The following is a 21,481-nucleotide window of genomic DNA, read 5'->3' on the forward strand; positions in this document are numbered from 1 at the left end:
TTAATAAATAAATTTAAAAACTGTAAGAGTTGGCAAAATGCTGTGATACGGGAGGAATAAGACACTTTGAGACATGCTGTTAAATAATGCTGGAAAATAATCAACTTTGAGATGATAAAAGCATCACACCAACACATCATTGATTATTTTCCTATAATAGCTCATTACGTCACATTTTTCTTATTTACATAAAACACACAGAGTGGCACTGGACTTAATATTCTTCCTCACGCATGCTGATATCACACAAGAAAAAAATGTACTTATGTTCAAGGTCAAAATCTTGCAAAACTAAGACATGTTTTTGTCTGAAATCGTGAGGAGCAGTGGAGCTCACTGTTACTGTAGACGCTCGACTTTGGGATAACAGACGTTTCTGGGAAATAAGAGAACTCAAGTAATGTAACAGAGATCAGGCAGAGAAGAGAACAAGAGAGACGAAGAGAAAATGGATGGAGGAGCGAGTGGATCAATAAGCAGCCATTATCTGTGTATGTTCCCAGTCCCCTGGGAAAACTGCCTCAGGCCAACGCCCCTTCAGAGTCGTACCAGACCGCACATTACTTCTTCCCTTTGGATGTTACAGAGATCTGTTCATCATTAAAGCTATAATCCTTACACGGAGACCCAATACATCTGCAGCATGAAAAGATCTAAATGCACAATAATTACATTTTGACCAGGGGTGTAGTTTTGGTTTTAGGACCGGGGGGAGTTATGGAGTTGGAGCCCACCAATGCAGCCTCCCCAAACACACACGTTTAATAAATCTGAAAGCTATTCAGTTCAGTATTATATGCATTTTAATGTCAGTTAACAGGATCTAACTAAGACACCCATTTCTCTGTTTATCTGCTAACATGTGGCTAATGTGTAGATTATTCCATTCGATTCAGCCGGTAATGGTGCGTGGCTTTTTAGTCACTTGGCATAAAGTGCCCTACTAGAATAACCATAGAAGTGGGTGTAGTCCATCGATCCATACATCAGTGGTGTGCATTACTCCAGATGGATTTTTACTCATCAGCCCAGATTATAGTTATACAGGCTGCTTCAGAGGTCGGTGTTTTCAAAGGCTGCACTTGATAATAAAAGTTTAAGAATGCTGTCTTCCCAGTAGGTTAATAGAACAAATATTCCATGGACACAACAGAAATACAAATATCATTGTCGTCAAACTGCACTGTTTTTACCACCACTAGTTATTTCCTGGCACACAGAATTATGGGATATGTAAGACAACCAAGGATACATGTACAGAGTCTGTTTTAAAAAAATGACCAGATGAAGGATCTCAGCAAAAAGCCTTCTATGTGAAAAATTCTTTTCGGACATGACTCGCTGCCATCCTGCCTCTGAACACGTAGTCTTTTTTAAGCTTCGGACACACCTTGTGTCTATGACTAAGTTCAATCAAACATATCATATCTAAATCATATGTACTGTATTCATATATCATTCACTGTACTGTATTTATGTTCAAAGATCAAATCAGGAAAAACATCAGATATCCAATCTCTACCTTTCCTTTTAGAGGTCCTTTGTTCAGAAACTCTTCAGAAAGTCATGACTCACATATGAATCGGACTTATTTTTAACTTGCTGGAAACTTATGCTCCAGAGTCGCCTGAATGTGGAATTTTACACTGAAGCTAATTTTTTCACATGCCTTCACTGCTTCCTGAAATGCTGATGCGGAATGAAAGGAATACAGAGACAGAGAGACAGGCTTTTTCAGATAGTTCGCTTTCTGATGTTCAGCATTGTCTCTGCACTGCAGTAAAGATTCACTGATCCAAATCAGAGCAGTGGGCTGAAGGTTTACGATACCAGCACACAAATTGAAACAGCGTGTGTCAGGGAAAAGTTGGGAGAGCACTGTAACTGGACTGAACTGTTCTCTGTAACAGTAACGTTTTTTTCTACAACATCTGCTATTTGTTAAACATTCCTTATAACAAATCAGATTTTAGAAAAGGTTTAAACTCGCTGTAATGTATCCTATACTGAGGTGCACAAAGTTAGTAAAAGTGAAAGTCTAAGCAAATCTCAGGTACATTTAATATACAGCCTCAAATTTATAACATGTTACAGTGCAACAAATATATTTAAAGTGTTAAGGTAAAAGTATACAAATGGAAATCAGCTTAAGCTAACATCCTCCTCTCGCGAATGTTAGCTACAATGATAATAAACGTTGACAAAACAAATTAGCTTGCATGTATTTTTTAGATTTGAAAAAGGGTTTCTTATGCATATTTTTCCCTTTTCAGTCCTTGCATTTTGGTGTGAACAAGCAGCATTTCATACGTTAAATGTAAAACGTAGACATGTACTAATATCGGGCTGGATTTATAGCTGAGTTGCATGCACACAGTCAGGATTTATCACCAAAATTGTGCACATTGCTGTCAAGTCCTCAGACATAACTCCAGACTTCAGCGTTATTCAAAGGTTATGCAAGAGTTATGCATGCAGGGTAGAGTTTGCCTAAAAGATCAGACACTTCTCGTTTACATACGATTCTTAAGTACTTAAGTGCATTTTTCCTGCACAATGTTGGCTCGAGTGAGGAGCAGTACTAAGTCAGAAGAACCCAGAAAAACAACCGTAAATTCATAACTAAACTATGAACAAGAATAACTTTCCCAGTGTAAACCTTGAGGTACCTTTTGTACTTAAGTCACCAATTTAAAGGTGCATTAGATAAGATTTGTGAAAAAAGGTCTCTAACAGTTAAATGGGGGAGTTGAATAAGATTTGAGTTTTTTATTCATTCAGCTCACCTCTATTTCAGTCATAAGTGCATTTGGACATTCACCTGCTTGAAAGCCAAATTACAACTCCATAAACATGCAAAATTGTGGAGGGGTGTTGGGGGCGTGTCTATAAAATGACTGACAAGACGCCAATCCAAATGCAAACAAACATTCTGGACCGAAAGGCAGGTTTTCAAACTGAACTTTTTTTCAGTTGTGTAATACACTTGTTCTGGCTTAAAACTATTATTTTTATCATTTCTACATAATTTTCCATATTATTTGTATGAGTAAGAAATGAAAAAGAGTGATAACGACTATTGCACCTTTAAATTGGCCAATTTTTTATACAACCCATACTGAGAAATGTATTTGCCCCTTTTTCTTGTTGTCAAAGCTATTAAACTTTAGATTAGTTAGCAATATTTACCAATTGCTTAAAGTTGTCTAATGCAAAAAGTCAACTTAAGACCTTCAAAATTGTAGATTATAGACCAACTGATCTGTTTTGATATGTAGTATGAAATGTAGAATACGAAGTAGAAAGTCAAATATCTTAAGTAAAAGGAAAAAATACAGATACTTGAAATAATAGGTACTTGGGTAATTATGTGCAGTACGGTCACTACTTCCCACCTCTGAACCTACATAATTCGCATTACAATTTATTATATATGCTAGCCTTTTTTCACCCAGTTCCAGTAGTCAAAACTTTGGCACAGTATCACTGCACCACAGCTGAACCTTACAGTATCAATGAACTGGCTAATTCAAATGTACTGAATTATTGATCACATATTGAGATCTGTACAATATAGGTCTCATAGGAGAAATACACACAGCTAGAAAGATATCAGCACAGAGACATTATGTGCTGAGAACTGAATGGATCTCTTCCTCCATTTCCTTTCTGATTCACTTGCTCTGCAGGAAAGTACTGCATCTGGTGTTAAAATGTGGAGATCTGCTAGAAAGGGTGTGTCCCCTTTTACAAAAAGTGTATCTTCAGCAAGTCAGTCTTTGACCTGATATTGATATCACACTATTAAATGTTAAATACGCATATGATCACAACTAATCAGAACTACAAGTAAGAAGATGTGAATTAATTAGCTCAACAGTTAGTTAGCACCTCTGGGTTATTGGCTGTAATGTCAATTTAGCCAAATGTAACTTTTTTAAATGTTAGTTCCCCATTCCTCATTATGTCCTTGTTCTGAGTGTATAAATTCATTGTAGTAATTTGAATAATAAACTGACATGGTGGTTTCACAAATGAAAAGAATTTAACACCCAAAAAAGTACATCAATTTTTGGCACCTTTATGAAAATGGGTAAAATTTTTATATAAAATAAGCTGGAGCAAAAAGTGAGCTTAAACATATATCTATGGACATTGTATAGTTTTACTTTAACACTAATTATTCAAACAATATTCCTAAACTGTACATCCTGACCTTCACTCGTGCAGTAACAGAAGGTCATTTGCATATGGAAACTTGATTGGCTCTGATATTTTATGATGCAATAACACTCAACTGTCATATGTTCAATAACAACTCAAGACTTCCTTTTTAAAGAAAATGCTGCAGATCTGCACTGGGATTTTTTTGCACTTTGATCTGACTGCAAACTCAAATTAATCTATATAAAAGGTTTATGAAGATCATATTGCTTTAAGCCTCTTGCTCTATGTAATTCATAGAAATTGACATATCTGATTCATGTTTATGTATTTGGATAATATTAGCTTGTATGTCTTATTAATTAACTTATGGAAAGTGACAGCATGGTGTCATGTTGGACTTTTTTTTTGGAAGTAGCCCAAATGACCCACCCAAGCAAACTCCTTCCCCTGGCCTAATGTGCTCTCATTCTTCCTACCTCACTCTATCAGTCTGTCCTGCACACACACCAACATGTGCACTGGTTTTCATTTATAGCACAAGCGCTGTCCCGTCCAGACCTCCGACTCATCTCATCCATTTAAACTTCCTCTTTCTTTTCCTGTGCCTGCATATCTCTCCATCCACTGAAAGCAGCTCATTATCAAAATCAGAACCGGCGGACGCTATCCTAGGCATGTGTGGATTTGAAGAAGAATAACAAACATTCAGTTTTCATTCACAATATGAAGTCTTTTTTTTTGTCCAATCGAGCAGCTTTTACAGGTGTTCTTTTACTTGATGTTCGCACATACAGTATCTGAGCAGATTTGTAAATGTGACACCACTTTTCTTCTCTCTCTCTTTCTGTAACCCTTTTTTTTGAGGCAACTGAATCAAGTTTCAGAAGAGAGAGAGAGAGAGAGAGAGAGAGAGAGGGAGGGAGAGACAAAGAGAAAGAGAGAAAGAGAAATAGAGGAGAGAGAGAGAGGCTCATATTGTAATGCATACCACACAAAAAATATATATTCATCATTTATTAAATCAGTTTGAGCCACTGCGTCATCCTTTGGGAGAAAATCTTTCCATTTCACCCTTCTTACCTTCACCATTTTTCAAGCTCCTCTCTTTCTCTCTCTCTCGCTTTCCCTCTCTCTCTCTCTCTCACTCCCTCTGATTAGGTCAGGGGCCTTCACTTAGACCCATGTGATGTTTAATTCCATTAATGCACATACCATTTCTGAACACACTCACGCTCACAGTCACAAGGACTGGAGTAATGTATGACTGCACTAACAGCCGCAAATGTGATTTTCCGGCTCTGGAATCCCAGAATGGAAGCGTGCTTTAGTTTTCCAGTGTACGCTAAAAACTGGAAGGCATGTACAGTACAGGCCTTGCATTACTCTGACCTCGGCTCTATATGCGTTCTATTACCGAGCAATTAATCCACAGTGCTTTCCTGAAAGCTAAAAGCTCAAACTGCTGAAGCTGAGGATGTAACTGTGAACTCCAAACTGCTGACTCTGCGATGTGTTTGTTCTGAGTCTGTGGTTTTGAAGTGCTTTACCAAAAAGAAGCTTTGTACCTAGGGCATACTTTTAGGTCAGACTTTTAATAAATTGTTTCAAAATCAATTTATAGTCATAGAGCAATGTATTTCTAATAGCAGACTGTGACAGTGTAGATTTACAGAAATCCTGGTCCAGATCCTGAAGGATAAAAATAAAAATCCCTTAAAACATTTAGACCAAAACCTTGAAAGGAACCAAGCCGCAAAAAGAGAACTAGGAATGCACTGAAATTTCCGAAACCAACAAACAGAAAGTTCACGTGTACAAATTGATTTTAAAAAAAAGGTCAAAGAGAGTAAAACTCCCTGAGATACTCCAGGAAATATAGTATAGAGTACAGAATGACTACACTGTCCTCATATGAGGATCACTTTTTACACTTTTTATCCCCAATTACTCAGTGTATATCCTCATGGGATGCTCTGGTCTAATAAGAGGATATGACTCTTTTTCCCAACTTCCTGTTTGAAGACAAAATGCCCAAAATGGTGCCTATTTCTGCAAAAGACAGCATGCACTGTGGGCATTGTGAAGCCCCTATTGTACATTGTACTGACCTAGTGCAGTGCATCATGGAATTTCATGAGCATATTGCAACATTGCTACACTTTCGGAAAAAAAGAAGTAGTACTATATATATGGGTGAAAATGGTGCGAATTGTGACACAGACTGATTCTCATATTCAGGGGTGGATAATTCAGCAGCGCAGGCTGTCTTATAACTCTCCTGCTAGCACAATCACCTCATGAGCAAACATATAGAGGGAAAATAAATATGCACCCAAACTCAAATAATACCTTTTACATGCAATGTGAGGGCAGAAGACCAAATCTAATAGCTGAAACCTTGACCAGTGATTTGCTGACTTTTTGGCTAATTAGCCTGGCATACGTTATTACATGTTAGCTACTACTTTTTAGCCTAATCAGTTAAGTTTCTGGGCCACGAAACCCAGGACTGTGCAGCACACTGGAGTTTTTAGCTCATAAATATATGATTTATCCACCCCTGACAGTTATTAGGAAGCTTCCATAAACAGACAAACACACAGACAAACACACTCCTTTTTTCATTACCAGGCCCTCAATTGGTTGCAGAATTGCTGAAGAAAACGAAGTGATAAATGAAACACATATGTGTGACATAAAAGGTTAAATAGAAATGAGGAGAAAAGGGAAATAAAAAGAAGAGGTATTTATTAGTTGCAGGTGAAGTGATGTGACATCACAGCAACATGCAGATGCTGACAAACATGTGGCGCCTCTGTGGGGTCAATGACTCCCTTTAACTGTTAAAGAAAAGCAGACTGAGGACGAGAGAGAGAGAGAGAGAGAGAGAGAGAGAGAGAGAGGGAGGGAGAGATGAACTGCTTAGATACTGAGGGAAATGTTTTCAATTTCCCAGAATTTTATCATTAAGGCTTTTTTTTTTCAGTATATAACACTGCAGGAACAGAGCAATATCTATCTACAGACTCCAGAGTAACACAGATTTGTATTTTGGATGTATGTTTTTCATAAATAAATAGGGATGAACCGATCTGATACTGAGCATCAATATCAGGCCTGATACTGGACTGAAACCTAGGATCGACACATATTCTGATCCACTCAGATCAACATTTTATTCTGTTTATACATATGATGTTGAGCGACATGACAGTTAGTGTGATGACGTCCGTCTCGGATCAGCTTAGAGCATCAGCTGAAACCTTCATATCTGCATGGTATTCAAAATTAAGGACATTAAGTATATTGAAGAAAAGGAGGCCATCCATATTGTTCACAGTAGATTTAAAGTCTAGACACAGAACTATACACATGTAGCAGATGACATGCCTGTCCCAGAGCTGACTTGTCTGATCAACTGCAACTTCCGAGATTTCTGATTTCATATCTACGAAAATGACAAAGTAATGAGGCGTGGCCATGTCTAAGTGATCACAGAGTCGTACATACAAAACTGCCTAGCCTTCCTCTACAGTTAAATCTGTACATCACCATGGTCAGGGGAACCAAAACAGAAAGGAATGGTGGGGATGAACTCAAGCGCCCAGGGGTGACCTGTCAGCCTGGCCAAAATTCCTACTGGCACAATGGCCATGGTAACTGTTATTTATAAGAACTATTACTGTCCATTCATTCATGCATCCATTCATTCATTCATCTTCAGTAACCGGCTTATCCTGATTAGGGCTGCAGTGGATCTGGAGCCTATCCTGGGAACACTGGGCACGAGGTGGGAACACACCCTGGATGGGACACCAGTGCATCGCAGGGCACCATGCCCCCACACACACACACACACACACACACACACACATTCACATCTAGGGGCAATTCTGCATAGCCAATCAACCTACTGGCAAAGAAACCGGAGAACCTGTTGGAAAGCCACACAGATACAGTGAGAACATGCAAAACTCCAAACAGACAGTAACCTGAACTGATCAAACCAGGGACCATGGAGCTGCAAGGCATCAATGCTACCCTCTGCACCACCATACCACCTATTATTATTCCTATTATTATTATTATTATTATTATTATGTTGAAAGGGAAGTAGAAAACAGCAGCCTCACACTCCCCTTTTGGATCAATAACATACATCATTGATTGTAACCACTAGTTAGTAACACTGTAACACTCCTACGCGCACTTGGCACGCGCCCATACAAACAGAACTGAAGGGCGGGACGCGCCTTTGCTGCAAGCAGGACTCCGTTTTACTGCATGCTGGCGCACTATTTAGTGCTGTAGTGTGCCATTTGGGACGTTACCCATAACCCAACACTGATTACTGTCTTATTGAGTCTGACACTTTCCAGCCGCCTGTGCCATCAGAAATGTGTTTCAGGCTACACAGGCTACACACACACACACACACACACACATAGGCGGAGCAGCTGCGCAATCGATTAAACCGATTTCAGTGCTGAGGAGGTGCCGTAAATCAGCGCCAAAATAAGTGCAGGAAAGGAGAAAGGCGCTAATGAAGGCAAGCTGCTCTCTAAACCGTGTACACACACACACACACATACATACACACACACGCATATACACACACATACACACACATACATACACACACGCATATACACACACATATACACACGCACACACACACATATACATACACACACGCACGCAAGCACACACACACACACACACACACACACATACATATATATACACGCGCACGCACACACACACACACACATACACACACACGCATATACACACACATACACACACACACACGCATATACACACACATATACACACGCACACACACACATATACATACACACACGCACGCAAGCACACACACACACACACACACATACATATATATACACGCGCACGCACACACACACACACACACACATACATACACACACATACACACATACATATATACACTCACACATACACACACGCGCGCCCGCACACACACACACACACACGCACACACCATGGCGATTTAATCCGCTTAGGAAAGAAATCACGCTCTGCAACCGAACCGCAAGCTCTTTTCTTCCACGCTTAGTAAAAGATCTGAACAGCAGAAACTACTGAACGCAGGACTTACTTCGCTTTCTGAACACGGCGGAATCCCAACCAGACAAAACGCCACTCCATTCATTGGACAGCTGGACTCCGGGAGGCTCTGTGAAGCTGAGAAGGCGCGGTATGCAAACTCCACCGCGTTAATGTTAAACCGCAACAACTGCCAAGTGTGCAGGTCGGCATTCAGCTCTCCGGTTTCCGTCCCGCTCCGCACTTTTCCGTTGTTTGGTTTGTTGGCGCTCGTGTCTGTCCCTCCCTCCTCCCCCGCGCTGTAACCCCGCAGCTCCACAGCTCAGATCTCAGCAGGCATGACGAGACTCACTCCTAGGCTCAAATCTGCGCAGAAATAAAAGCACCCCCCTTCCTCCCTCCCTCTCTCTCTCTCTCTCTCCCTCCCTCTTTGCGTCCTCTCTTGGCTTGCCGTAGTTCAGCTGTCCTGCGTGCGGAGGGCAGAGCGCGCGCGGCGCCCCCTAGCGGTAACACGAGAACAGCGCATTCACACTTTCACTTCAGAGGTTCTCAGACCCCGTTTGCACCTTTCTCTAACATCTGTTTCCAGTGCACTAACAGAACACATAGCTGTTCACACCTGGTATCATGAATGCGTCTCCAGTGGTCACTTGTGATCCGGTGATCGGATCTCATGCATCGTTTCCGCAGGAGGAAGTGTGTCGTGCACATTTATTACATCTGTCTTCTGCTGCATTTCTTTTCAGGCAGAAATGGCCTGCGAATCCTAACTCCTGTACCAGTACAGGCTTTTTCCAACGTTTCTGTACTTAGCGCTGTCCACTTACAATCAGATCACCCAGGACGCACGTGAGTGCCAGGTGTGAACAGCGCCTCGCCCTTTTCCAGCCAGAGACCCCTTTAGCTGTTTGGCTGACTCTTAGTTATTTATTGGAACCTTTTTATTCCTGAAATTTCTGGAATCCAAGGTCCAAGATGACTTTATTTATAGGCGTACAGTTTTGTTTTTTCCCCCATTTTCCACCCAGGTTGGTCTTGCCAAATTCCCACCCACTAGCTACCTCGCCCCATCTCACTCTGAAACATATGAAGACAACCTCTGCTTCTTTTTGAACTGCTGATCAGGCTATAATTTTATGTAACTAAAATGTTTAAAACTTTTTGTGATGCATACATGTGCAGGTTTATTTTCTCTTTTTGTTCGTCAGTCCAAATATCCAGAATAGCTCACATTTCTGCAGTGCTACAGCTCTGTCCATTGGTTCAGTTTGTGTCTCTCGGCTCAGTTTAGCAGCTCACACTGAAAATACAGCAACATAAGCTTTCATTTTTGGTATCTACATCAGAATATTTGCTGTAACAAATGTCTTAACACAGAGTATTTTGTACTTTTGTGGACCCAAATGCAACACCACTATCAGTTGTAGTAAGAAAAATACACAGAATGTGAATGTGAGGCTGAGGCTGATTTCTTTCTTGCTCAGACTGTAGTGTCATGCAGCCTATCAGTGACAGTCATGTCAGCCGATTACACAGAATGACACGCGCCTAGATTTGGGTTGATATTCTTCACACACATCCCTAATACATAGTCCACAGTGAAGGAGAAAGTGCCAAGTACAAATCAGACAAAAGGGCAGATGATGGAACTGTGCGTTCATTGGGGTTATTGGTTTAAACGAAATGGTTACAACTATTCCATTATACCATGTTTGTTATTCGGGGGAAACAAAGTTTGAACCCAGTAAAGCGTTATTGACTTGAAGCACTTAAAAAATTAGAAATCACAGTAATATAGCTGTCTCACCCTTTAAGTAGATGTGTAATAATTTGATCCACATTATTCTTATTATGCCATCGAAGACACCTTGTGATATAATGCATTGCTCAACCGTAATAGTTTCTTTGTCAAGCTATCAATAGCTACTGGATTTTAGCGCTCCGGTCTAGGATCACACCCAGCCATCACTGTGATATTAAACTCAGTGAGCATAAGTGTGTTTACTAGCTGTAGAGGAAAACAGGAACAGTTTGGGCTCGAGTGTTTTACATGCTTTAATTTTAGGGCACATGCACTATTCAGAAAGCAAAAAGCCTTAGTTTGTGGCTGTGAAACACAAAGAGCTCTTTGTGTCTGGATAAAGAGGTAGGTAGGGAGTAAATACATAACAGTGGAGTGAAAAAAGGAAAAGGGTGAAAAGCAAAGGGGGTGCAGAACTGCAAAGAGAGAAGGAAGGAGCTCACTCTTTCCATCCTGAGTCACACTGCAGTGATGTGGTGAAAATGCTGTACGTGTTAGCGTATTAGCACACGCCCAGCAGATTCTCTGAGCGAGTGATACAAGCCTGGATGAGTGCTGAGTGCTCCTGAATCAGTCTCTTAAGGCTTTTACAGACTGAAATGGATGCAATTATTTTACACCACGGATCCCTGAAAATAAGAAGCAGTCACCCTAAGGTCAAGTTTGAAGATTTTGGTGCACAGAAAATAATACAGTGAATTCCATCTCAGTAATATTCCAGATACTGACATGAAGCATAGCATAGAGGGTCTGAGATCTATTTTTTTTTTTTTTCAAATTTTGTTACAGCAGTGGAAAGCAGAATCTATCTTTATCAAAGTTATTACATTTATTATTAGCCTGTTTGACTGGTCATTTGAATTGAATGGGTTTAATCCAAAAAACAAGTAGGCTTATAAATAATGTCCATCAGCTTCCATCTGTTGGTGGGAATTTCAGGAATAGAAAGATCCATTTCTAAAAATAGTCAAAATACTTCTGTCGCATTTAAATAATGTTCAAAAATAAATCTTTTTCTTTGAGTAAAAGTTACAAAAAGTTTAAGAACCCTTGACGTAAATACCCACATTTAGGATTGGAAATGTCATCGTATTTTTATAGTGTTTCTGTTTGAACCGAAGATGAAGATAAGATTATGAGCTGTTTTTAACATGCAAAAATTGAATTTGATTCTTTAAAAAAAAAAAAGGCATGCTGGCACAGGATGTCATTTTTTAACTTGGCATAGACTAGTATGTTTTTGTTTAGAATTTCCGTCACACAAATTTCAATAATGCAGCCTATGTGGAAGGGCCTTCATACCAGCAACACCACACACAATGCAAAGTTTAAGCAAACAGCGGATCAGTCTTTCCCAGCAGGACTGTAAATGACATTAACGCAGTGGCGATTAATGCTGCTCAAGTTCATGCAATTTTAGTCAGCCTTAGTTATTACTGCAATACTGGAAAACAAAACAATGGCAGACTGAAGTATGAAAGTATAACCATAATTATGCTAATTACATTCCAAGAGGGTATTACAGTACAATATACATCACTTATCAGAACTACGGTTCCTTCTAGGAATTGCTCCCAGACACAGACTTTGGTTTAGGATTATGCATAATCTGTGCTATGATGGCAACAAAAATTGTGTATGAATCACTTCTTTTTCTAGTTATTCTAATCCATCGTCTTGTTTTTGTGGGATGTTTTCCAGTTGACTGTGGTACCATCAAGGGATTATTATTTTAGCTGGCAGAATGGTTTATATGAGGCAAAGCATGGTTACACAAACATACTATTAGAGTGCAAATGAGGCCAGGAACCCAAAATACTCCAGGGTATAACATTACAGACAGAGAAGTCATGATAACAATGATAATATGAATCTATTAGACTAATTGATTCGAGTTAGTCTTAACTGGATTGCACTGTTGCGTTGAATTGAGTTAAGCAAATTGGAGTAGCGTGTGATGGGGTCCACAAGGGGGAAGGGGGGGGGGGGGGGTGCGAACGTGGCATTCAAGGCCTTTACTAACAAACTTTACTCAGACCATGTGCTTCCCATTAGACAAGCAGAGAGAGATAAGAGAGAAAAAAAAGGCAGGGAGAACAGGAGATGTCCACAAATATCTTCTCAGCCCATGTCTTTTCTACAAGCCCCTTGAAAGACCAGCGATATCATGAGATAATAACATGTTCATTACATGTGACCTGCATGTATTACATGTAATGGGGGGTTTCAAGGGAACTAGTGGACTGCCAGAGAAAATGAGCAAACTCTGTAAATGAGTAGAACTCACAGAGTACAGGAATGATCCAGGAAATATGTACAGATGTAGAACTCAGTACTCAGACCTGAAATCATTTACAGTAATAGAGTGACAGTGTTAAAAGCCTGCATAAGCATGTATTTACATGCGAAGTTGCCAATGTGGAAACTTTACTTGTAGCACAGATTAAAGTTTGTCCTCTTTTTACATCCTCTCCATTTAATATAATGTAGATTTTTCTCAATTTCTTACTTAAATACGTAGAACGAATAGATATGCAGATTCAATCACAACCTCTCCATTCATTTTCTAACAACTGGCTTCACTCATGTCCTATTTCTCTGGAAACTTCATTTACTAAGCTGTAATTTTTAATACTTCTATTTGATCGCTAGAGAGAAATATACATAGAGAGACCGGGTGACATTTTAAAGGTAGTGGAGACACATAAGAAGTGCAGATGCTTCCAGATAGATGTTAAGCAATTAACATCCTTCCATGTGTCATGTATAAAAATGCTGAACAGGCCCAACTGACTTTGATTATGGATCAAGATATGCCACTTATGCACTTCTGGTTAGATGCTAAGTGCATTTCATTGGCTTTGTGATATTTGTGATAAATAATGGTGATTTCATTAATAAGCAATATAAATGCTTATCATTTCTGCCATAGATAGAGACACACACACATACTCACAACATAGCTGATATTATCCTTGAATATGCAATCAAGCAATTCATAAAACCAGAGAGAAGCAATAAAACAGGAGTTATGTGTGTCTTAAGTGTGTGAGAGTTTCAGTGATGGAGAACACATTAAGGTTGAACTAGTGTAGGACTGACAGATGCTGAAAAAAGGTGTGAGATAAAGTGAGGCTTTATTTACAGTGAGGAAAACCTGCACACGTCCCTGTGTGTGTGTGTGTGTGTGTGTGTGTGAGCCGAGTGACATAGCTGAGATAAAACAGAAGGCTACACTATAACTCCACAAGTCGTTATTTTCAGTCTCTGAAAAAACATTCACATTCCTCATGGCATTTGTGATGCACACACACACATTTTTCCTATTTGGCAAACTCAAAGTTAAACTACTATAACGACAGCATCCCTTTGGTCAATAATGTTCAGATACTGGGATTGTTAAAGAAACATCCATTCTTTTATTAACATTTTATAGGCCAAGGATATATTAGGGATTTTTTTTTTTTGGAAAAATGGCATGTGTGTAAATAGATACATATACACAGACAAATGTACTTACACATATTCTGCTGAAGCACAAATTAGGTCCCTCCCCACCCCATCCCAGTATTAGATACAACAACCTGCCATAAATCTGTACTGCCCTTTATCACCTCTACTCGACAGCTGTGAACACACACCCGACCTTGGTGTGAAGACTATTTAAAGCCTTCTGCATTACTGTACTTAAAAGACATTTGTATTTTTTCCAAATCGCCAAAGTATACTACATTACCTGACTACCCAGTACTACTGAATAACACCTAATTCTTCAGTCTGCATTCATAGTTAATAAAATGGATATTTTAACTAACTAAGATCTGAGAGATGACGGGCAGCCATGGCAAGGGCTGCAAGCATAAATGTCTATGTTATTAATGTATTGCATTTGTTTCTCCTCTTTTAATCACAGTGACTATGATGACACCTATTACACCAAGTCGACACTAATGTGGGTAATTCTGAAAAATGCTGTTTTTATGTTTGGGAAACTGTAGATTTTTCAATCTACTTCCCAAAAATCTCCAAAAACTCAAAAAAAAAAAAAAAAAAAAAAGAAAAAACAGCTGGGCATGTGCACCAAGTGTCATTACATCATTTCCATCATTTTCATTTGCACAGACAGTACCATGAGCTTGAGGGCCCTGGAGCTGTGAGGTGGCAACGCTGCCTGCTGCGCCAGCATGCAGCCCATCAAATGATCTAATACAGAAAATGGTATCACAGTATGTTCCGCCATCTTGAAATTGTGAAGATCATATGACAATCACACGTCAACATTTTCAAAAAGCTGCATGAAAACAGCGCTTTCAGATTTATTCGAGAAAAATATGCCTTTGTGGTGATCATTTCTGAAATTGACGCATGTTCCTCCGGGCTAGGCCTTGGACACTGCATGAGTAGCAGTTAGGACACAAGAGGTGACATGTGGTGGCTTCACGGTAGCCAGAGGACGCACCCGGGTGGTAGGTGTTATATAAGTGAGTCTGTTAAATTTTAACTAAAGTGGGACAAAACTGAGAATTTTTAATATAGCAAATATTTGAATTTAGTGACCAAATATAAATATGTGGAATTATTGGACATTGTGTCTGAAAGTCCGTGTTTGAGGATCCTGTTACCAACAAACAAAATAGTACAAAATTTTGTACTAAAATGTTTTTGTACTGAATCAATAATGTAGAAGTCATAAAATAAAACTCTATAACAAAGTTTGTACTAAAAAAATAGGGTGCCTAAGACTTTTGCACAGTACTGTATATCGAAGCTATGACACATATGATTGAGTTAAATATGTGCTTTGGCCTACTGGTTCCTCTTTGTGTTCCTGTACCAGAGAGGAGACATGTCCATGTGGCATGTGTTTAATCCCATAGTTTGTTTCCTGGTTCTTGCTGTGCACATATTTCCCATATCCTCTTACCTAGAGAGGGCCACACAACACATACCACCATTTCTTCCCTGTTTACATCACTGCCTTTTAAAGGTGAGAGACGAGAGGGAAGGCAGCTGAACTCTAACACCCTAACTGACCTGCTGAAAAATTCACATCAAGCACCAAATGCTCATTATACTCATTATATCATACTATCAGAAATGGCTTGTTTACTGAGGTCACTACAAAAAAAGTCACAAGAATGACTAGGCTTACCAGCAGTGACAGTGCTAGTACATTATTCACTGCCTGCTGCTCTACTGGGGTCAAAGATCACGTCGCATCACACTGCATTTCCACTCCTGTGAAATTCAATGGCAGATATCTACCAGGAAATGCCAGCCAGATATCCTCACTTCCTGTAGACTCCAGACACCAGGCACCAATCAGAATGGATCAGATGCCGACAAGAGGCTGTTAAAGAAATCACAAGCTGAAATCTAATCTATATAACATATGTGGGCTATGCATGAAGCCTACAGTATGAACTGTACTGAATGCAATATCCAGACAAACACAGCTTTGTGGAAACGGTAATTAAAGTTGTAAGTATTACAGGAAATATAAACTGTTCTTCTGAGGATTTTTCTGATGGCCAAAATATGATGGCTGCAAAGTTCAGGTTTTTTTTCTTACAATCTTTAGAGCCTTGTGAATTTAATCATTCTTTTGATTTAGTCTATTTTTTTTATATGCATCACGATGATACGTTCAATGACCTTTAAGTGTCAGGGCTTTGTAACAATTAGAGGTAAAGCTGTTTACGTCCCCATATGTATACATGCATTGTGTCGTGCTCCATCTAACCGCATGCTACACATAGCATATAATCTATTATATCTATTATAGCATATAATTTTCATCCTCATCAAACCATTCAGTGAACCGTCATGCTAAACTGGCCATAAACTGAGCTTTTGCATATTTCCACACAAAAGACCTCATAACGCTGGAACCAAGAGTATATTAAAATGGCACAGAAGCAGAGCTGTGCAACTGAACCTACTGAAAGATGATATGATTATAGAGGCACTGCAGTGAAAGAAAAGATCTATTTCAGTGAGACAAACAGCAGACAGCCAGACCTAGATAAACAGAAATCAGAGCATAAAATGCCTGTTAGACTAATACAAACTGACATGCTGTGAGTAAATGCTGAATGTATTCATGTACATCACAGAACATTCAGTACACATATACACACCCAAAAACATACCTTGTTTCTTTGTCCGGAAGGTTCTGTGTTTTATGTCCTATCATAAAAATTAGGATGATAATATCATATTCATTACTACCAATAGTGACATTTACACAATTTTCCTCCTACACTAAATGTCAATCAGCTGAGATGTGAGGGAAAGGATGCTAAAGTAAGGGAAATTTACAGCTAGCGGTTGAGCATTAGGGAAACTGCATGTTTAAATCACACACTTGCCTCAAGTCGTATCGAGTTGTTCAGTATCACAGATAGATATGTGGTTGGTGACACTGTATAACATATCGATTTCTACAAAACCAGACAACAATATGTTAGCTAATCACAGTAGTAGCAGCAGCCATATTGAAGTCGAATCATTTTGCCACTATAGGATATCATGTAGAAGAGGGTGGATCCCTTTTGAACCTGGTTCTTCTCAAGGTTTCTTCCTCATATTGTCTCAGGCAGTGTTTCCCCCTTTTCCTGCTTTGTGACAATGCCTATTAACATACTAAACTTATTTAATACTAATACTGCTAATCTTGATTAATCTTGACTAATACTGCTAATCTAGATGCTAATCTTGATTCTTCCCATTATTTAGCAACATTAAACTCGTAGCTATAGGGCAACTCTAGAGAAGTAAACTTCAGAAAGCAAACAAGGGCGAGAAAAGAATGTTTGTTTCATTTTTAGCTGAACTGTTGCTTTAAATAATGAAATAACAATAGCTCTCTTGATTTATCTTGAGTTTGCATGTGTATACTGAATGCAAATAGTAAAAACCATATTAAAATTCATTGTACTATGGCAGTCTTGATCAGTATAACGATTTGCATGGTTCCTGTCTGTGGTCACAATTTAAGCAGGAACACTCAGTTGATCAAACTTACTTCTGAGTGCTTTACCATTATAAAATATGATTATGTCTATAGTTGTTTTCAGCACTTTCTGAGAGCCTGCAGATGAAGACAGAAATATAGCTGTGGCTCTGAGTAAAGCAGGATGGCAGCAGCTACTGTTACAGTCCTGATCAATGAGATGACCTTCGCACGCACATTATTTTATATGCATATATGCACAGACAACGCACATACACACACCCAACAGAAAAGATGCTGTAAAGACAGCAATCAAAGTTGGAACTATTACTACCATCTGCAATACAGCTGAAGCGTTTGAATATTTGCTTTATTCATTCTGCTCTTTTCAATGTTTCATTATGTAAAAGCCCTTTTATATGCACAAGATTAGACAAGTGGAGTCCTGCTGAACCACCAACTGCACAGAATTTTAGTTTCAGTGACACAGGATATTACGCACTGCTCCTAATTTAAAAACAAACATATCTTTATTGGTTTTATACATTTAACACATTGTATATATGCAACTTTTCCCCAAATCGAACATGTGGCAGTGTATGAAATAAAAATAAAAGTACTAAAAAAAATTACAATCACAAACACATGGCAGCATATAGTGCATATTCCTTACCATAGATTAGTTAATTACACACACACACTTCACACTCCCAAAGCCTTCTCAATGTCACCATTTTTAACAAATACCAAAAACTCCTCCCAGATCTTGTAAAATTCAGAAGCTTCCTTCCTCACTGCATATGTGAGTTTCACAAGAGCCAAACCCGATATTAGGTTTTTCAACCATTGGCCAAGGGAGGGGCAACTGACATTCTTCCAACACTGGGCAATCGAGCGCCTAGCCTGTAATAGGCATAGGTCAACCATTTTCTTCAACCTTTATTAGAGATAGAACAGTTGTTAGTGTAAATGCATCATATACACTGTTTAGGACTTAGTGGTGTTGGGGAAGAGATGGTTTGCGAGATATAGTGATATAGATATAGATATAGTCACGGCACTCCAAAACTTTTGAATCTCCTCACATTCCCGCATGCAGTGAAAAAAAGTACCTTGATGATTATTGCACTTATAGCAATGATAGCAGGAATATTAATTTTATCAAATTTATTTAACTTCACAGGGGTGATGTACCTTCTCAGTATCCATGCTGCTCCTACTTAATAAAAATCTGAATGGATGGTAGAATATTACTGTTATTTCCATTTACAGTACACGTCCTCTTGCAAATTTTGTCACTACGTGCTGCCTCATTGCCCCTCTGTTTGGTGTTTCTAATTAGTGGTTCTCCAACAGGCAGTGTGGCATGGCACAGTATTTTGTTGTACCTTAACTGTAAGTAGTCATGCTGAATTTGGTTACACTTGGCTACACTTAGTAGAGTACCATATGAGCCGAGCCAGGACATACAAGTGGAGCTGAAAACAATACAAACAATTGCTCCTTTTTTTAATAAGATCAAAGTATTGGTCCACTTGGCTTCATTTGGTTTGCTTGCTACTACAACAAGCTTGCTTTGTCTCTTACTCAATAGTTCACCCTGTGAGGGAGAGAAGAAACAGCAGCGGACAGAATCAGTTAGCAAATTTCAGGTAGAACTTGTGTGTACTCTCTCTAGTCTGCACCCTTCTACCATCATAGGTAGCATTATGTGATGGGAAGCAGACCCAGGCACTTGACCAGGCTACGGATAGTTCTGTGTTCGGATTAGCAATCATAGCATGCTGTACCAGTGGAAAAGCACTGTCACATTTCTATGGAATTAAATAAACAACACCAAACCATATCATATAAAGTATGTCTTTGTGGAGATGAACAATTTTAAATCGCTGCATATTATGCTGTTGCTTTATTTAAAGTTCTGTCAACATAAGAACATAGTGTAGACATTGTAAAGTCTTCCAAGTCTTCCACTTGACTGGCTAGCTAATCTTAATTAATCTAACAATACTTTAATACATGCTTAACAATCTCTGTACCAGCATCTGATACATATATACCATTGTTCTCCATGTAGATTTGTCAGGCAACACCCCCTTGACCTTTCAACTCTTCACCTCTGGCTTTTTGAAGCGATTGGCAGACAACAACAGAGACACTACTCTGTGTCTGTGTCTGTGTGTGTGTGTGCATGTCTGTAATGAGTATTGATTTGCTGCCTGTCTGATATTTGCCAATTGGTAGAATTCTGTCCACACACACACATACACACACACATACACACACACACTAAAAGGAAAGATGTCTCTGTCCTTCACTAGTGGTATGGCCTATATCTGTTTCTTTAGATTAAACCCAGTGAGCCACTGCTCCTTTTTACAGAATGTGTGTGTGGGTGTGTGTGTGTGTGCCTGCAATGTCATGGGTTTAAACACTTGCACCTATCTGTATATATTTCATGCACTTCTGGATGTCAAGCACAGCAATTTCTGTGAAGGAAGAGAGTCAACATAACACACACTTCTTCATGAAACCTGGAAGAAGTCCATGCACACAAACACACACATACACACACTCATACATGCAACAGAAACAAGTTTGCTACAGCTGATTTGTTTAAAGTGTGCATGATAAGTGGCTTGTTTTATAAAGCAGTTCCTGCTGCTTAACTGAACGTAGGAAATACATGTTACAGCATATTGGTTAATTAAGGAATAATACACTTGGAGGTGTACTGTTATAGGAAAACAATCAATAACAGGTTAGCATGATGTGGACCAGTGCGAAGCAGAGTTACTGTGACCACATTTATGAACCATATTAGAATCATCAAAATAATCAGTAATCCATTTCAATAAGACATATGTATATGTTCAGCACATTCCTCAAAATTCATATGGAATGCTTAGAAAAATATTCATGTTTGATCAAAGGCTTAGTCATTTTGTCCTGAATTTCCCCTGAATTTTGCAACCAGTGATGTACTGTAAAAGAGCAGGGAACTTGTTTAATAACGATGTTATTTGTAAGAATGTGAGTTTCTGAAATTGATCATGTGAGTAAAGCCATGTTTAACTACCTTGATTGGTGTCTTTTTCATTTCTAACCACATGAAACTATGTTCGTTAATATTATTAGAAGTTTTAGCTTGAAATTTGAATATCTGCTCGCTACTGCCTAGATTTCTGTATCCACATCCACACACTCACATGCTCACTCCAAATGCCCTAAATATTTAAGGGCTCACGTCATAAGTCACAAGAAGAGAACTCCAAAGCCAGGTCTCACACACGCCCAGATACACAATCCCCATAATGTCAGTGACATCAGTGTTATTCCAGGGAGCTAATGTCACCCTAACAGAGCAACCGTGGATGTGACGTGACTCTGTGAAGGATTCCATGAATAATTTATAACCAGGGGAATATTGCAGGAGAAAAAACATCAGCATGTGATGTTCTATGAGA

The 21,481-nt window shown here is 39.1% G+C and overlaps 1 protein-coding gene across 2 annotated transcripts in view; it reads right to left on the reverse strand.

Annotated features, from left to right (window-relative positions):
- Nucleotides 1-21,481, reverse strand: part of arhgap23a (Rho GTPase activating protein 23a) — a 79,028-nt gene that overhangs the window by 54,778 nt on the left and 2,769 nt on the right. The window contains exon 1 of one of the 2 annotated variants that reach the window (XM_026917014.3): nt 9,311-9,607. The exons of the other annotated variant lie outside the window; for it this stretch is intronic. Within the exon in view, the coding sequence (XP_026772815.3) occupies nt 9,311-9,364 (54 nt within the window). The 5' untranslated portion in view covers nt 9,365-9,607. Of the gene's footprint in view, nt 1-9,310; nt 9,608-21,481 lie in introns of those variants that run through there. 2 annotated transcript variants of the gene reach the window in all.

Source organism: Pangasianodon hypophthalmus, chromosome 13 (assembly GCF_027358585.1).
Source record: "Pangasianodon hypophthalmus isolate fPanHyp1 chromosome 13, fPanHyp1.pri, whole genome shotgun sequence".
NCBI classification, from domain to species: Eukaryota; Metazoa; Chordata; class Actinopteri; order Siluriformes; family Pangasiidae; genus Pangasianodon; species Pangasianodon hypophthalmus.